General features: G+C 48.5%; 1 protein-coding gene across 1 annotated transcript in view; it reads left to right on the plus strand.

The window, feature by feature from the left end:
- LOC144714807 (plasma protein) overlaps positions 1-16,075 on the plus strand; it is a 17,780-nt gene extending 1,705 nt beyond the window's left edge. The window contains exons 5-7 of the mRNA XM_078589601.1: positions 12,063-12,251; positions 15,001-15,146; positions 15,728-16,075. Of these exons, the coding sequence (XP_078445727.1) occupies positions 12,063-12,251; positions 15,001-15,146; positions 15,728-15,909 (517 nt within the window). The 3' untranslated portion in view covers positions 15,910-16,075. The remainder of the gene's footprint in view (positions 1-12,062; positions 12,252-15,000; positions 15,147-15,727) is intronic.
- Positions 16,076-16,720: the final 645 nt, after the last annotated feature.

A 16,720-nucleotide genomic window follows, 5' to 3' on the forward strand; every position in this document is an offset into this window, starting at 1 on the left:
AAGCCTTTCAGTTTTTTTATTGTCCTAACTTGTTTGGCTCCCAGGGCATGGGCTCCTCCCATCTTTTCATGCCTCTATCTCGTCATGGCATTTTCTTACAATTATAGTCAGAAGAACGCTGAACAACCCATTGATAAGTTTATCCGACGACGAACACTGTTGGGGAAGAGAAGAAGAAGGTAATGACATAACATGAACAGAGTACATGTAAGGGTATATGTACCCTAAGAGGGAGAGAGGATAATAGGGCTAATGGGCTTATAGAATAGGGCCCATTGGCCCATGAGGGATAGTCTATCACTAACACCCCGCAAGTTTAAGTATGGATATCTTCCATACCGAGCTTGGAGACGGCACGTTGAAGAAGAGGACGGGAGAGTCCCTTGGTAAGGACGTCCGCTGCCTGGTCGGCGGATGCAACAAAGTCCAGGTCAAAGATCCCTTCGTCAACTCGCTCCTTGAAGAAGTAGCAGTTGCGCTCTATGTGCTTGATGCGGCCCTGTTGTCCAGGGTTCTTGGCCAACGCGATCGTCGACTTGTTGTCGCAGAAGAAGTGAATCGGGCCAGCATACTCCACGCGAAGATCGTGAAGGATGCCGATCCATCGCCCTCGGAGGCCCCATCGGCGAGTGCGCGTACTCGGCCGCGCTAGATCGAGACTTTGTCCTGCTTGCTACTTTTCCAGCTGACGACTGCCAAAACAACGCGTGCAGTAGCCCGTGGTAGACCGATGATCCACAACGGAGCCGGCAAAGTCAGCATCAGTGTAGACTTTCACTGTTCGGTCAGTGCTGCGAGGGAAGAGCAGGCCCTTTCCGGGGCAGCCCTTCAGGTACGCAAGGACCCGGTGGGCGGCCTGATGGTGAATCTTTCTTGGGGAGTGCATAAACTGACTGGGCAGGTTGACGGCGAAGGCGATGTCGGGCCGAGTGTGCGTCAAGTAGAGTAGCTTCCCCACCAGCTGCTGATATCGGTGGGAATTCGTCAGCGGCGAATCCTCCCCTTTGCCCAACTTCACGTTGGGATCAATGGGAGTGCTCACCGGTGCACAATCGGTCATCCCTGTCAGTGCCAGTAAGTCGACGGCGTATTTCTGCTGCGAGATGAAGATCCCACGATGGGAGTAGACTACCTCAAGGCCAAGGAAGTAGCGAAGAAGGCTGAGGGCCTTAATCTCAAACTCCTTAGCCAAGGCAGTGCTGAGGCGGACAGCTTCGGCAGCATCAGATCCCGTGATAAGGATGTCGTCGACGTACACGGCAAGGATGGAGACACCGGTCGGGCGGTGACGGAAGAAGAGAGAGGCATCTCCATTGCTCTGAGTGTACCCTTTGGTCTTCAGAATAGAGGAGAACCTCCCTGTGATTAATGGAAAGAGAAAAAAAGAAGAGAGAAGAATTTGGGGCAAGAAGGAATAATTTTTATTGCTGAACTGGGCCCCCTTTTATAGAAGAAAAACTTCACTTGTTAGAAAGGGAATATTCCTAAGGAATATTCCTTGTTTCCAACGGTCATATATTTTGAATATATGACTGTTTGAAACAGAGAGGTCCAGCTGCTTTTAAAGCAGCTGGACTCTCCAACGGCTGGGTTTCAGCCGTTGGAGAGTTGGGCCTGACTGTGGTCAGGCCCAACATATATTAGGCCCTACTGGGCCTACACTAATGGGCCCTTAATGGGCCCTTAGTGGGAAGTTAGGCGGCCCATGTTGGGCCTGAAGTAGTTATTTTTATTAATATCTCCTAGGGTTAGGCTATTACAGAGTACAAGGCCTCAGGCCCATTAGGTAGCTTAAACCCTACTAAGTATCCTCCATGACCTAACACTCCCAAACCACATGCGCGGGGACTGCTTGAGTCCATAGAGGGACTTCCGCAGTCGGCACACGTGACCGGGGGGGCCGAGTGAGTAGCCCGGGGGTTGCTGCATGTACACCTCCTCCGTCAAGTCACCGTGCAAGAAGGCGTTCTTGACGTCGAACTGGCGGATGGCCCAGTGGAAGTGCGCTGCAAGCGCCAGAAGAAGCCGGACAGTCTCCATCTTCGCCACGGGAGAGAACGTTTCGAAGTAGTCCACACCATAGGACTGAGTGAACCCCCGAGCCACAAGCCGAGACTTGAGGCGTTCGAGAGTACTGTCCGCATGATGCTTCTTGGCATGAATCCACTTGCAGTCCACTACCCTCTTGCGCGGAGGTAGTGGAACGACGTCCCACGTGTGGTTCTTGAGGAGAGACTGCATCTCCTCGTCCATCGCCGCTTTCCAATGGGGAGAAGCGATAGCATCGGCTAAGCGTTGAGGAACGAGATCCGACTCGATGCGGGTGAGGAATAACCGGTAGGGAGGACTCAGCCGGTCAAAGGAGAGGTAATGAGAGAGAGGGTAGAGGGGGGCCTTAGTGCACTGACGGACCCCTTTCCGTAGAGCAATAGGCCACCCCAACTGATCGTCACCATCGACAGGAGAAGGAGCGGAAGCAATGGGGGACTCCCCGGGAGGAGCAGTAGACGACACACCGGGAGTCGGAGGAGACTCACCGGAGGGCGAGGGTAGACCGGGAGGGGGGGGTGACGAGGGTTGGTCACCGAGAGAGGAGGGTGATGCACCAGGGTTTGACAAGGATGGGGGGCCGAAAGGAGGAACGGAGACCAATGGGAGAGGGAGAGCTGCCGAAGGGGGAAGGGCAGGTAACGAAGAAGAGGTAGAGGACACGTCCAAGGACCCCACAGGAGGAAGTGAGGAAGAAGAATCAAGGGGAGAAAGATCCGGAAGTGAGGAGGGTGGAGTGGGTGTGGACTCCACGATCGGACTTGGTCCCAAGGGGGGGGCCGAGGGAGCCTCATCCAGCGGAAGGCGTGATGAGGTAGAGTAGTCCCCAAAATAGGGTTCATGCTCGGCAAAGGTGACGTTTGCCGAGATGAAGAACCGCCGAGAAGGCGGATGATAACACCGGTACCCTTTTTGGAGGGAAGAGTAACCCACAAACACACACTGGAGTGCGCGTGCATCAAACTTCGTGCGTGTGGGAGAAGTATCATGGACGTAGGTGGTGCAGCCGAAGATACGAGGCAAGAGTCCCGTCCGCAAAGAAGCATTCGGGAATGCCACAGTCATCCGGTCCAAGGGGCTGGAGAACTCCAGGAGTGGGGTGGGGATACGGTTAACGAGGTGAGTACTCGTCAAAACCGCCTCTCCCCAATAACGCCCCGGCGCCTTGGAGTCCAACAGCAATGTCCGCGCCGTCGAGGTAACATAGCCGATGCAACGTTCAGCCATGCCATTCTGCTCGGGCGTGGCCACACAAGAGGACTCGTGGAGGATGCCCCGGTCGGCAAAGAAGGAGGCGAGGTCGGCGTTGAAGAAGTCCCGGGCATTGTCGGAACGAAAACGCTAGATGCCTCGACCAAACTGTGTCTGTACCATGTAGCAAAAGTGTCGAACATTCTGCGCAACCTCCGACTTCGCAGTCAGGAGGTAGACCCACGTATAGCGGGTAGCTTCGTCCACAAAGAGTAGAAAGTAGCGGTGCCCTTTCAGACTGATCTGCGGGGCCGGCCCCCAAACATCACTGTGGACTCGGAACAGCGGGGTCGATGTGTGAGACGAGGATGAAGCAAAGGAGGATCTGCGATGCTTGGCTAACTGACAAGGTTCACAAAGCATAGTCTTAAGGTCCACGCCCGAACACAACGAGGGAAAAAGACGCTGTAAAGTGGAGAAAGGTGGGTGTCCAAGTCGCTGATGCTCCATCAGAAGGCGTCCCCGACGCTGCTCAGCCACCGAGATAAGAGTCCGGTGCACCATGAAGCACTGGGAGCGGCCTCCATCGTCCAACATCAGCAGTCCGTTCTCCCGCCTAATCAGTGTAGTCCGGCCCACCTTGTCAGACAGAAACATGCCGTCAGGTTGTAGGTGGAAGGAGCAGGAGATAGCATCAACTAAGCGCTGCGGAGACATAAGCACGGCCCGCAGGTGAGGGACATGGAGAACGTTGTGGACCACACCAAGGCCGTCCACATAGACTGCCCCGATTTCGGCCTCACGGAGACGTCCACCCCCGGCCGTGAGGACAGTGCGGCCACCACGATGCCGCTCATATGATACAAACCGGGCATTGGTCGGGGTCATGTGTTCGGTAGCCCCCGAGTCAAGGACCCAAGTCGTATCGGAGACGACTGGTGAGTGGAAGGCCGTATGGCCACAGTACCACGCATCTGAAGATGAAGGAGTGGAAGACGCACCAAAGCCACCGAAGTAGGCCGTGGACGGATTCTGCAGGGCAGCCATCTGGTCACGGAGGCGGGCCAAATCTGCCTGAAGCTGGTCCATGGTCACTGCGGAGGGGCTGGCGGAGGAGGAATCAGAATGGGCCACCATGGCCTTGCCTTCTACGGCCTCTTTCTTCTTTCGCCAGTCATTCAGGCGCTTCTTGCACTTGTTCTTCCCGTGGCCCAGTTTGCCGCAATACGAGCAAATCGTCGTCCCAGCTGGAGGAGCGGCGGAGGTGGGCGTAGGGAGGATCGACGGTGCCTTGCCGCCTGAAGGGAGGGCAGAAAGTAGTGCGGTCGACTCACCCGGGGGGCCGGAGGAGGGAGTCCCATGGAGGAGGAAGTGGCTTTCCTCTTCTTGAAGCTCCTTCACCAACTCCTCGAGGGCAGGAGAACCTTCCTTGCGGTGCAAGGCACGACGATGTACGTCATCATACTCGCGGTTCAGGCCGCTGAGGAAGCCCATGATCCGTAGAAGAAGCACATTCTGGAACGTCTTGGACGTCGGATCGTCGGGCGGTAGGTAGTAATCCACTTCATCCCACATCTTCTTGTGGGCAAGTGCATATTCAGAGATCGTCAACGACCCTTGACGGAGATTGCTGGCCTGACTTGCAATGGAATAAAGACGCCACCAGTCGCTTTCCCGGCCACAGAAGGAGCGCACCTGATCCCAGAAGCCTTTCACCGTTTTCTGATGTGGAAGACGGTCGCGGAAATCTGGAGCCAAGGTGTACGCATACATCCAGCCGAGGATGAACTGGTCCTCAACGTCCCACGCTGCATAATGTGGGCGGTCGACGGTAAGGGGGTCTTCAGTGCAATGCTTGAAGAGCTGGCGTGCCTTCAAGGTGGTCTCGACGAAGCGCATCCACGGGAGTAGATTCGGGCCCCGTAAGAGTGTCGTCTCCGGGACCGACGGAAGCGGATGAGGCACCTTGTAGGACAGTGGCTTCTCCAGGAAGTCGGTCTCGGTGAACGGCATGGTGCTGCTACGGCGCTGCTACGGCAGTGCTGCGGCTGCGGCTGCGGTGCGTGCGCGGCTGCTGCGGGCTGCGGCTGCTGTGTGTGCGTGGCGGCTGCGGGCTGCGGCTGCTGTGCGTGCGCGGCGGCTGCGGGCTGCGGCTGCTGTGCGCTTGCGCGGCTGCGGGCTGCGGCCGCCAGATGCGGCGCGCGGCTATAGGCGGGCGATGTCAAACCCTAGGGAAGGAGCTCTGGAGCTTTGATACCATGTTGGGGAAGAGAAGAAAAAGGTAATGACATAACATGAACACAGTACATGTAAGGGTATATGTACCCTAAGAGGGAGGATATTAGGGCTAATGGGCTTATAGAATAGGGCCCATTAGCCCATGAGGGATAGTCTATCACTAACAAACACATTTGAGAATAAGAGAAAAGTATGTTTCTGATTGAAACCTCGGGTAGGTCTCTATCGAGAATGACCTTTGAAGGATAGAAAGAGATTGAGAGAGAAAGATAGAACAGGGGTTACAAGCTCAAATCGGTGCCTGAACTTACTCTGGGAGGATCTCCTTGCCAGTTTAACCGCAATGTCTTGCCTGCCCCTCTTTAGGGAGGCCTGTCCCTTTAAAGGGGAACCAATCTAAAGAAAAATGAATTAAATAACCTTGACTGTGGTGGAGGATCCTAAATACCCTTTAGGGGTTAGGTGTGTGTTGACACTTAAGTTCTTTTTGTAACTAATAGTCCCATATGGGACATTCTTAACTAGCCCATTAGGGCTCCCCTTTATAAACTCTTGTAATCCCCTCTTATCTTTAATCAAGTTGGTTTTCTCTTCCTCAAACTTGTTTCTTGGTTCAACATGGTATCAGAGCCGAAACCCTAGATTTCGGACTCGTCCTCGTCGTCGACCTCGTCCTCGGCTCTCTCCTTCAACGTCCTCGGCGCGTCGTCGTCCTCGTCCTCGGCTCTCTCTCTCTCTCGCGCGGACCGACCGACCGACCTACCGACCGACCGGCTCTTCGCGCGCGGATTCTCTCTCTCGCGCGGCCGTTCTTCTTCGTGCGGCCGTTGAGGTACCTTCTTCGTGCGCCCTTCTTCGTAGCCACTCTGCGCGCGGCCGTCTCCGCTCTGCACACAGCCGCCTCTCCTCGCACGGTTGCCTCTCTGCGTGCATCCGCGGGTGACCTAGTTCATTCGGGTTCTCCGGCGCCTCGATCCGTGCTGTCCGATGTCTGAAGAACAGACCTCTGCCTCTCAGACATCTGGGATGACTCCGGTGCATTCTCCTGGGCCTCCGACAGCGGCTGCATCGACTCGTCTCACCGGTCCAGCACCATTTACTTTGCCCAAGATGCCGCCCGATGGAATTTTCACCGGCTTCAACCTCCTTCAATGGCGACAGTACGTGCCGATCACTCTAAAAGGACGACTAATGCGTCATTTAACGGAAGACGGACCACCGGTGACGGACCTAGCATACTATGATTGGCTTGACGTTGAAGGAGTCGTTCAGCGCTGGCTACTTGACAGTATCGCCCCTAATATTAAGGGGGAGTTTCTGTCTTTGGCGAGTGCTCGAGCCATCTGGGAGGCCGCCCTCAACAGCCACTCTAAGAGGAACAATATTGCCATTTTGTATAAATTGGTGCATCGGGCTGCTAACCTTCGTCAAGGAGATCGGACGGTATTGGAGTACAGTAACGAACTCACCTCTTTGTGGAATGAGATCGACCATTACATGCCACCGGAGGTGGATTCGGTGGAGCGGGGGTATGTGCACAGCTTCGTGTGTTTTAATTCTTGATGGGTCTCAACCCGGAAAATGAATCACTACATGGCCAACTTATTCATCGGGAGAAGATGTTTACCTACCAAGATGCACTCCGGAGTGTACGGATTGAGTAGTCTCGGTTTCAGCTGGCACCTTCCCTCACCTCAGCGTTTGCGGCTACACCGGCCGCGGCTACTCATGCTTCATCACCGAATTCTTCCGCTCGAGGGACTTCATCTCGCTCGGAGGAGTCTCCCAAGGGCGATCCCACACTCTTCTGCAATTATTGCAAGAAGAGGGGTCACTCAAAGGAAATTTGCTTCAAGCTCCAACGGAAGCGGACTCAACAGAGTCACCTTGCTGCCGCTGCCCCTCCTGCGAGCTCACCGAGCGTGCCGAATCCAGGACAAGTGCCTATGCCGTTTACTCTGCTTCCGGCCAATGCCTCCTCATCTCCTAGCTTCACTCCTGAGGAAATGGAGCGTCTTCGACGTCTTCTTAATCCTCCCATCGTGGGCTCGTGTTCTTTAGCTCACGCAGGTACGTCCACCGCTCTTGCCTCTCCAACCTTGACTTCCCGAAATTTTCCTTCGTCATCTTCCACTTGGCTTCTTGATTCCGGTGCCACCGCTCATATGACTTTTAATCCTCAAGCTTTTTCAACCTATGAACCCGTTTCTAGTCATTCCAAAGTCAAAACCACCTCTGGAGATCTTCTCACCGTCGCGGGTGTTGGTCGTGTTATTCTTTCCCCTTCTATGAAACTTTCGCACGTTCTTCATGTTCCTCGTCTTGCTCATCATCTCCTATCTTTATCCCGACTTGTTCGTGATCTAAACCATGACCTCACCTTTTCTCCAAATTCCTGTTTTTATCGTGACAAGGTGTCGGGGAGACGATTTCACTTGCTGAGGAGCGTGAGGGGCTCTATCTTGTTCGACCTTCTTCCTCTTCTCTTGCTGTTGCTGCGGCTGCTGTTTCCCTCTCGGCGTCTCGTGACCAATTGTGGCTTCTTCATCGACGCCTCGGACATCCCTCTTTTGACACCCTTTATCGTCTATTTCCTAAACTTTTCCAGGGTCACGCTGTTGACCGTTTTGTTTGTGACGCATGTCGAATTGCTAAACATCATCGCACCACATATCCTTTATCTTCATCTTGTGCATCCATGCCTTTTTCTCTTGTTCATACCGATGTTTGGGTCCGGCCCCCCTTCACAGCACTTCTGGCGCTCGATGGCTTGTTATTTTCGTTGACGAGGCTACCCGTTTCACGTGGGCTTACCTTTTAAAACACAAATCCCAACTTTCCACCATCATTCCCCAGTTTGACTCCCTTATTCAAACCCAATTCTCCACCTCCATCCATCGCTTCCGCTCGACAACGCCAGAGACTGTCAATTCTACCCTCACCCATTTCTTCCAACAAAACGGCATTGTTCACGAAACATCTTGTCCCTACACGCCTCAGCAGAATGGTGTTGCAGAATGGAAATTTCGCTCTATCTTTGATGCGACCTGGAGCCTCCTGTTCCATATGCATGTTCCCAAGTATTTTTGGGGAGAAGCCATTCTCACCGCCATCCATCTTCTCAACCGCCTTCCCTCTTGTGCCCTCAACCATTCCCCCCCTATTGACTGCCTCCAGCGCTTCTTTCCCACCACTTCCCTCAAAACAAACCTCACTCCACGTGTCTTTGGGTGCGTCTGCTTTGTCCCTAACAATCAGCTCGGTCGCGACAAGCTTGACCCTTGCGCCATTCAGTGCATTTTCATTGGATATTCCGTTACCCAAAAGGGTTGTCGGTGCTATCATCCGCCTTCCCGTCGCTTCTTTGTCACCAAAGATGCTACCTTTGATGAGTTTACTCCTTACTATCCCTCCTCCATGGTACCACCTTCTTTACCTCCTCAGCCGGACCCGCTCGAGTTCCTTATCCTCCCTCCTCTTTCCTCCTCAGTCACTTCTACGACAGTCTCGTCTTCCTCCCCGGCCCCTTCACCTCCAGCCGCACCATCGTCCCCGGCCTTCCCTGGCACCACGTCAATTCCCATTGAAGAGCCATCCGAATCTCCTCCGGATTCTCATGCAACACCCGTGGATCTTTCTCCACAACCCTCTTCTCCCCAACCACCTTCTTCTGCTCCTCATCCACTTCCTCCTGTTCCTCCTCTGGGTGTTCCTACGAATCTACCACGCTGCCCTCCGGAAAAACGCTATGGCCTCACCTATATCTCTCGCCGCACTCATGCTTCATCCTCTACCTCCCAAGACACTCCACCGGAATCTTCCTTGGCCCTTGTGCCTCCTTCCCGCTCTCCTCCTTTATATCCTTTAACTAATTACGTTTCCTTCCATCGTCTCTTTAAACCATACCATGCACTGCTTACCTCCATTGACTCCATCTCCCTTCCGAAGACGGTGGACGTTGCCTTATCCTTGCCTCATTGGCGTCGGGCTATGGAGGAGGAGCTTCAAGCTCTTGCCCTAAATGATACGTGGGATCTTGTTCCTCTCCCACCGGGCAAGCACTTGGTTGATAGCCGTTGGGTCTATGCTGAAAAGCAAAACTCCGATGGCACGATTGAGAGGCATAAGGCACGCCTTGTTGCAAAAGGCTTTACGCAGAAATATGGCGTCGATTATCAGGAGACATTTGCTCCAGTGGCCAAGCTGAACACTGTCCGCATTCTCCTGGCTCTTGCTGCAGACCGTGGCTGGGTATTGCAGCAATATGACGTCAAGAATGCCTTTCTTCATGGCGACTTGACTGAGGAAATCTATATGGCTCTTCCTCCTGGGTATGCCTCCTTGGTCCCCTCTACTCCTTCCTCGGTTGTTTGCCGCTTGAAGAAGGCACTATATGGCTTGAAACAATCACCTCGTGCTTGGTTTGGTCGTTTCACTATGGCCATGAGGCGTCTTGGATATCGCCAGTGCAATGGGGATCACACCCTCTTCTACTATCATTCCACGTCAGGGGGAGTCGCTATCCTTCTGGTCTACGTGGATGACGTCATTATTACGGGTGATGCTACGGAGGCTATTACACAACTGGCGGCCTATCTATCGTCGGAATTTGCTATTCCCCACCTTGGCCCGTTGAGGTATTTTCTTGGCATTGAAGTTGCATACTCTTCTGTCGGGATTTTCATTTGTCAGCGGAAGTACATGGTGGATCTTCTTCATGAGCTTGGAAAGGAGGATTCCAGGCCCATTACTACACCTATTGACGCTAATCACCGCCTTGGCGCCAATGAGAATGAAGATCATGCAGAGCCTGGACAGTACCGACGACTTGTGGGCAAGCGAATCTACCTCACCCACACGCGACCTGATATTGCATATTCTGTGGGGGTTCTCAGTCAGTTCATGCAGACTCCTCGCATGAGTCATCTTCACGCTGCTCATCGACTTCTTCGGTCCTTAAAGGGCACAGTTGGTCGTGGACTTTTGTTCCGCCGCCACAGTGGTCTTCGCCTAGAGGTATATACAGATGCGGATTACGCAGGGTCCATTGTTGATCGTCGGTCTACCTCAGGATATTGCACCTTCTTGGGCGGAAATCTTATTACATGGAGGAGTAAGAAGCAGAAGGTGGTGTCTCGATGCAGTGCCGAAGCGGAGTTTCGTGCGCGCGCACATGGTCTCTGTGAGGCACTTTGGATCACAAAGATCCTACGTGAGCTACGTTGTCCGGTTTCCTCTCCCGTCCAGCTGTACTGCGACAACAAGTCGGCCATCAGTATTGCCCATGATCCAGTCCAGCATGACCGCACGAAGCACATAGAGATTGATCGACACTTCATTAAAGAGAAACTGGAGTCGGGAAAATTCTGCCTGCCGTATGTGCCTTCAGCAGATCAGATCACAGACATCTTCACCAAAGGGCTCCATGCCCCTAGGTTTGAGGAGCTTTGTGGCAAGCTGGGTGTGGAAAACATCCACGCTCCAGCTTGAGGGGGAGTGTTGACACTTAAGTTCTTTTTGTAACTAATAGTCCCATACGGGACATTCTTAACTAGCCCATTAGGGCTCCCCTATATAAACTCTTGTAATCCCCTCTTATCTTTAATCAAGTTGGTTTTCTCTTCCTCAAACCTGTTTCTTGGTTCAACAGTGTGAAATACCCTTTAGGGGTATATGTTGTAGAAGGTTTGTTCCTTTCCTGAAAATTTCACTTCTCAGCCGTTTCTTAGAATTTTTTCATAAAAAAAGAATGAGCATGAGATGAGTGATCAAAAACCTTTTTTTTTTGAAAGAATGAGAAACCAAAAACTTAATTTGGTCAGAGAGGGATTAGGGCAAATTGATTCGGATTAGTTGGAATGTGCTGTATTTGATGTCTATGATCGAAATTTTGCCAAGTTGTTTGAACTATTTGATGATTTGATTTTGATTCGGAAATGAAGGTGGGAGATTATTGATTTCAATGAAAGATGGACTGGATGACTGAAAATGTTCAGTCTCTATACGTTACTGTGATTTCTTGTCCGACTCTTTCAGGTCCTTATGCCGTGAAGAACACCATGAAAAATTTCTCAAGGGATCTATTGAGATATGCATGAATTTGTAGAGAGAACGGAGAAGAAGGATAGAATGAGGAGGAAGATACAGTTCCACTTCCCACCTTTCAAATTGCTTATTTCTTGTTGGCAAATATATCTATATCTTTCATCTTGTTTTTCAATTTCATCCAAAAACTTAGCAACATTACATAGAACATTAATCAACTGGTTCTCAATTTGTGCCATCATGGTAGGAAACTTTGAACCTCGTGCTAGGTAGAGACCTGTCAGTGTAAAACTTGTGGTTTTTTTTGGATTATTTATCAGTATGAGTATGTTGCATGACAAATCTCTCTGGTTGTTCTTCTTTTCTGTTTTCCATTTGTTTATCAATCAATTTCGTATTAAGATATGATTTTAATGAAGTGTTGTGCTTCTATCAAGCAATTGATTCTACTTTGTTTAATTCAAAAAAACAAAATTGATTCTACTTTGTATTATTTACTTTTGTAATTCTGCTCATACATTTACCTTGAAATCTATTAGGGTCAGTCCTGCAATATACTCTGCGTCTGAGGTCATTGTTCACGAAAAGTGGAGTGACCTTAAACCCATGGAAAGAGGTGGATTTTCTGCTTGGATTAAAGATGCATTTCATGCTAGTGATAGTGACACATCAGACGGACTTCACCAGAAGCTCCGACTTGTTCTCAGCACAGCCCCCATGTGGGACAGGTATGACAGTATGTTCTGGTGTTTAGTCGCTGATGTTTCATTTGAAAGTGTGTTAAGTGATTCGTATACTCGGTTTGGTCTCTGTTGTACTGCTTCGTTTGAATGTATGTTACTGATACAATCCCTAATCCCCTTATCCCCTCTTAGGGGTGGGCTTGTCTTTTCTCTTACGCATGTTTCCCTTTAAATAGGCTGCCTTCCCTTAGTAGGGCAGCCAGAGAAGTGTTTGTTATTGTTAGTACCCATCCTTTTCCCCTTCTACATCCGGATCTCATCCTTTCGTCTGCGATCCCCGTCCCTTGTGATTGTTCTCCTCTTCACCTTGTCTTCAGGCGGCTCGTCCTCAGACGATCCCTGTCCCCTCTGCTCGGCCTCCCCTTGACCATTCCTGTTCTTCTCTTCATCACCGGAACTTTCTTTATCATCAACTTACGCTGGAGATGATACGCCCCGAGTGGTATTGTTTTAGTTACACCTTCCGAAAGACACCGAGGTACTATTATGTCTCGATTGAGTTCATTTTGGATCTCAGGCTTCAGTCTTTCGATGTTAACCATCTCCAATGCCTATGCATCTAAGAGCATAAGATAGGCCGCAATTTTGTTCAAATCATGCTCGAAATTCTGGAATCGAGCTTTCTTGCTGTAAACGCATAACCAGTTGCCGAGCAGATCAGGATCTAGCAATGCATAAGCGTTGACAAAATTGTTGTTGGAAGTCCTTCCAGTCATGGAATTTGTATCAATCATCAGTATATACAGATACCAGTCAAGGTGCTGTTCTGTCATGTTGGTATCTCAACATTGATGATTGATACAACAATGATCACCCAACAATAGTGGCTCAACCCTGACAAGAGTGTTTACATCTTCCATACTGACCTGGCCCTTCTTTATGGAGCATCTCCCATGCCGGATAAACCGCAATCTACAGTATCTCTTGCGTCCTCTCCTATCCTTGTTGTCTCATTGACTCTACACCTTATGGCGAAGGTTTAACCAGGTGAATAGACCAGGCGTGGCAATGGTGATGTGGTAGGGAAGGAGGATTGAGCAGGCGCTAATGCTGATGATAGAGACCTTGATTTAGGTCTCATTTGAAGAAGGAAATTCTTGAAGAAGAAAAGGGAGAACTACATACAGATGGAGTGAGAATGAGCTAAAGAACAGAGTTGATGCATTGGCAGTACCGGCCAGATTGACACATTTACTCTTTCTATTGAGCAGCTCCGTACTGACTCGGTCTTTGCATAGTGAGCATATATCGTACCTGTCGGCCCTCTCTGCCATCTCTCCTACTTCCTGCCTCTATCTGCCTTCTTGCTGAATCAGTCCCAACAACTCTGTCTTGACTGTTCCTCATTTTGGGGGTTACATGTATTAGTAGAGTTCTTCCCGAAGGACAGAAGACATGAATGCCCCTGGAGCGATCATAGATTGTATCAGCAATCTTGGCCTGAATCTGCCGTTGTACCTTTTTAATCTTTTCACTTTCTTATTCTATTGTGCTTTAGTTCTATCTCTTCCTCTAAAAAATCCTTCATTAGAGAGATATCAAAAGATTACAAGCGTCTTCAAGGTAGGACATCACGTGGAAGCTGTTGTTTTATGGTACTCATGCATTCATTCCCGACCTAAGTAAGATGTGGAGGTCTCGTACACCGAAGAAAACTGATTGCCGTTCTGGATTTGCACGCTTGATGCACTGGACTGAAAGTGCTTGCACCCTTAGCTTCTTGAAGGACCCAGATGAGAAATCGTCAATGAATCATGAGTTAATCCTTCATTCTGTTGTCAGACCGATGGTCAAGCATAGATGTTTCAGATACTCATCTCCTCATCTGTGTCCTCCCCTCAGTTCCCACGCGATCCCCAAACTGCTTCCAGTGACGTGACTTCTTTCCGTTGATTCTCAACATCCCTAAGGTGCTTGGTTGGATATCGTAATCTCTCTATTTTCTTCTAGGTAATCTTGAGGAGATGCTATTCATGAATGATGAAGATTCTAAGCTCAATAAAATCTTGGATCAAATTTTTCCCTAAACCTTGATTCCAGCCCTGCAGAGTACTTCTGGTGTTCTCCCTGAATGTTCTCCCTCATCATTTGTTATTATCCATTTAAACAGTTTTCTTAACAGGGCTACTGATACAAATTATGGGGTGGGGATCTATCGATTGGCGCTTCTTGAGGAGTACAATGAGAGATAGAAGTAAAGAAAGAAATACAACAAGAAAGCGTGAGAAATTTCAAGAAAGAATGGAGGTAGCAATGGCTATAGGCCTGTCTTGGCACGTTCTTGCATCTTGAAGACGCTTTAGGAGGATCTCCCAGCCAGTTCATCAACAAGTTCTTGCATCTCCCCATGAGGGGGGGAAAATGTACTAAAGGGAACTATTCAGTGGAAAATGAGAAACTATCCCCAGTAGGGGTTGTTGATTCTATCAGGTGCCCAACAATTAGCCATTCTGCATGCCCAGAAACAGATGCGTAATTCACTACAGGAAGAATCTTAAATAGTCTGATTTCACTACTAGATTTTAATTGTTCTCTTATTTGTTTAAAGCATTTGATTCTTCAAATCATCTCTACTTATCTCATATCCCCGTGTTTTATGGGAACTTGTTTTCCAATGGTGTTATTCATTTTGAGGAGTTTTATCAGTCTTCCGAACCACATTGTTGGAAGGTCAACATGCTCCTATATCATCTTTTCTAGTGAGAGCACATTTAAATCTTTTGGTTATTAACAGGTTGGAATTGAAGGGAGAGAAAGTCATTCTTGGAGAATTTCTGGAGTTCAAGGGAAATCAAGAAGATTTACAGTCCCTTAAAAGTCTCAAGAGGTCAAAGGTCGGCAGGATTGTGGTTCAGAAATCAAGTTTGTTTTTGCAGCTAGGTAATTTCGTTCGCTTAATAATTACTGTTTCCTTTTAAAAATTATAAAACATGTAATACCCCTCATTATTTGTATTACTTTTTGAATATACGTTATTTTTGGAAACGGAGAAATCTATATTTTGCATTTATTCGATTCTCAAAAAATATTGTTGATGTAAACATTTATCGTTTTAGCATTTTAGGATTCAGTCTTAACAAAATTGTAAAAATACCATCCAGCATTTATAAATTTCTGTGATCGATCATAGAGTCATGCTAAGTCCAGGATGTTCTGGGGCACATCTTACATATATTTTCTTGTCCAATCTAGAAAGTGGTTTAAATGCTGCTTAATATTTTCCATTATAAAGCATGAGTACTAGAGCTCATTGAAAGTTAATCCGGTTCTTTTGTTCATAATAAAGAAAGCCGATAAAGCTTTCTGGGTCCACAGAAGAGTGCTATTTGTGAGTACGACATAAATCATTTTATGGAAACGAAGTACGTGGATTAAACTCATTGAAAAATAATTCGAGTGTTCAAGTGCATTTTGATTTTCAATTTATTTTAGATTATCTCAAATTGTGCTTTGTCGTTCAGGTAGATCAAAGGTTCAACTGATATACTTTCCGCGCGACTATCGTGGAGAAGGGCCATCAATTTCAGATATGAAGGAGATGACTGTGAAGGAGAGCACAGAGCTCATCTTCCAGCCAATTCATTCAAGGAAGACGATAAGATGTAAACTTTCAAAAGTTATGTCACTGTCACTTAGTGCCTGAAACACGCCCCGGTGTTCCAAGAGGAAAACTTATTCTGGTCAGTTTTCTTTTTTCCTGAGCTGCCCATTGTAAAGCTTATGCTTGGTTATCTGACAGTGACGTCAGTGAATAGATTCTTCATGAACTTAATTGAAGGTAATATATCTGTAGATTCATGAGATGCTCTCACAGCCCTTGCTCTTCATTTGCCCATTGGATAGATTGGTCAATGATCATGGCTTTGGTCATTATTGAATCTGGCTCAGTTTGAACTACTGTGGAACTAAAAAAAATAATTTCGAGGAGAATAAGGGTATAGAAGACTCAAGATTAGTTCACAAATAGAATTGATGCTCTTACCTTTATTTATATTCAAGGCATGAGAATCTAAATTATCCTGAGTATTTCCAATTTGGTTGGTTCAATATCTGATTATTGTTGCACTTCATAATTTTATAAGAAAGTATACTATTTGAATTTGATTATCATGTAAGAACATTCCCTGAACAACATTAGTATGATGTGAAGCAACATTAGATTATCATGTAAGACTCAAGATTAGTTCCAATTTTGGTTCATATGGTATTCGTTAGGATAATGTTAGTAAGGAAGTAACTCTTTTTATTGGCACTCAGAAACTTGATCCCCTTCAAATGTTTTTTGTTTCATATCTATTTGACAGATCATAATCTCTCAGTTACAAAGAAGTTTTAACTGGACGATGTATTTCTCAAACACAATACATCTAGTATTTGAAAACTTGGTATCAGTTGTGAGTACAATTGGAAATTATAATATAATTATCTCTGTATTAGTAGTAAGATGCGCTAGC

Source organism: Wolffia australiana, chromosome 18 (assembly GCF_029677425.1).
Source record: "Wolffia australiana isolate 7733 chromosome 18, ASM2967742v1".
In the NCBI taxonomy this organism is placed as follows: Eukaryota; Viridiplantae; Streptophyta; class Magnoliopsida; order Alismatales; family Araceae; genus Wolffia; species Wolffia australiana.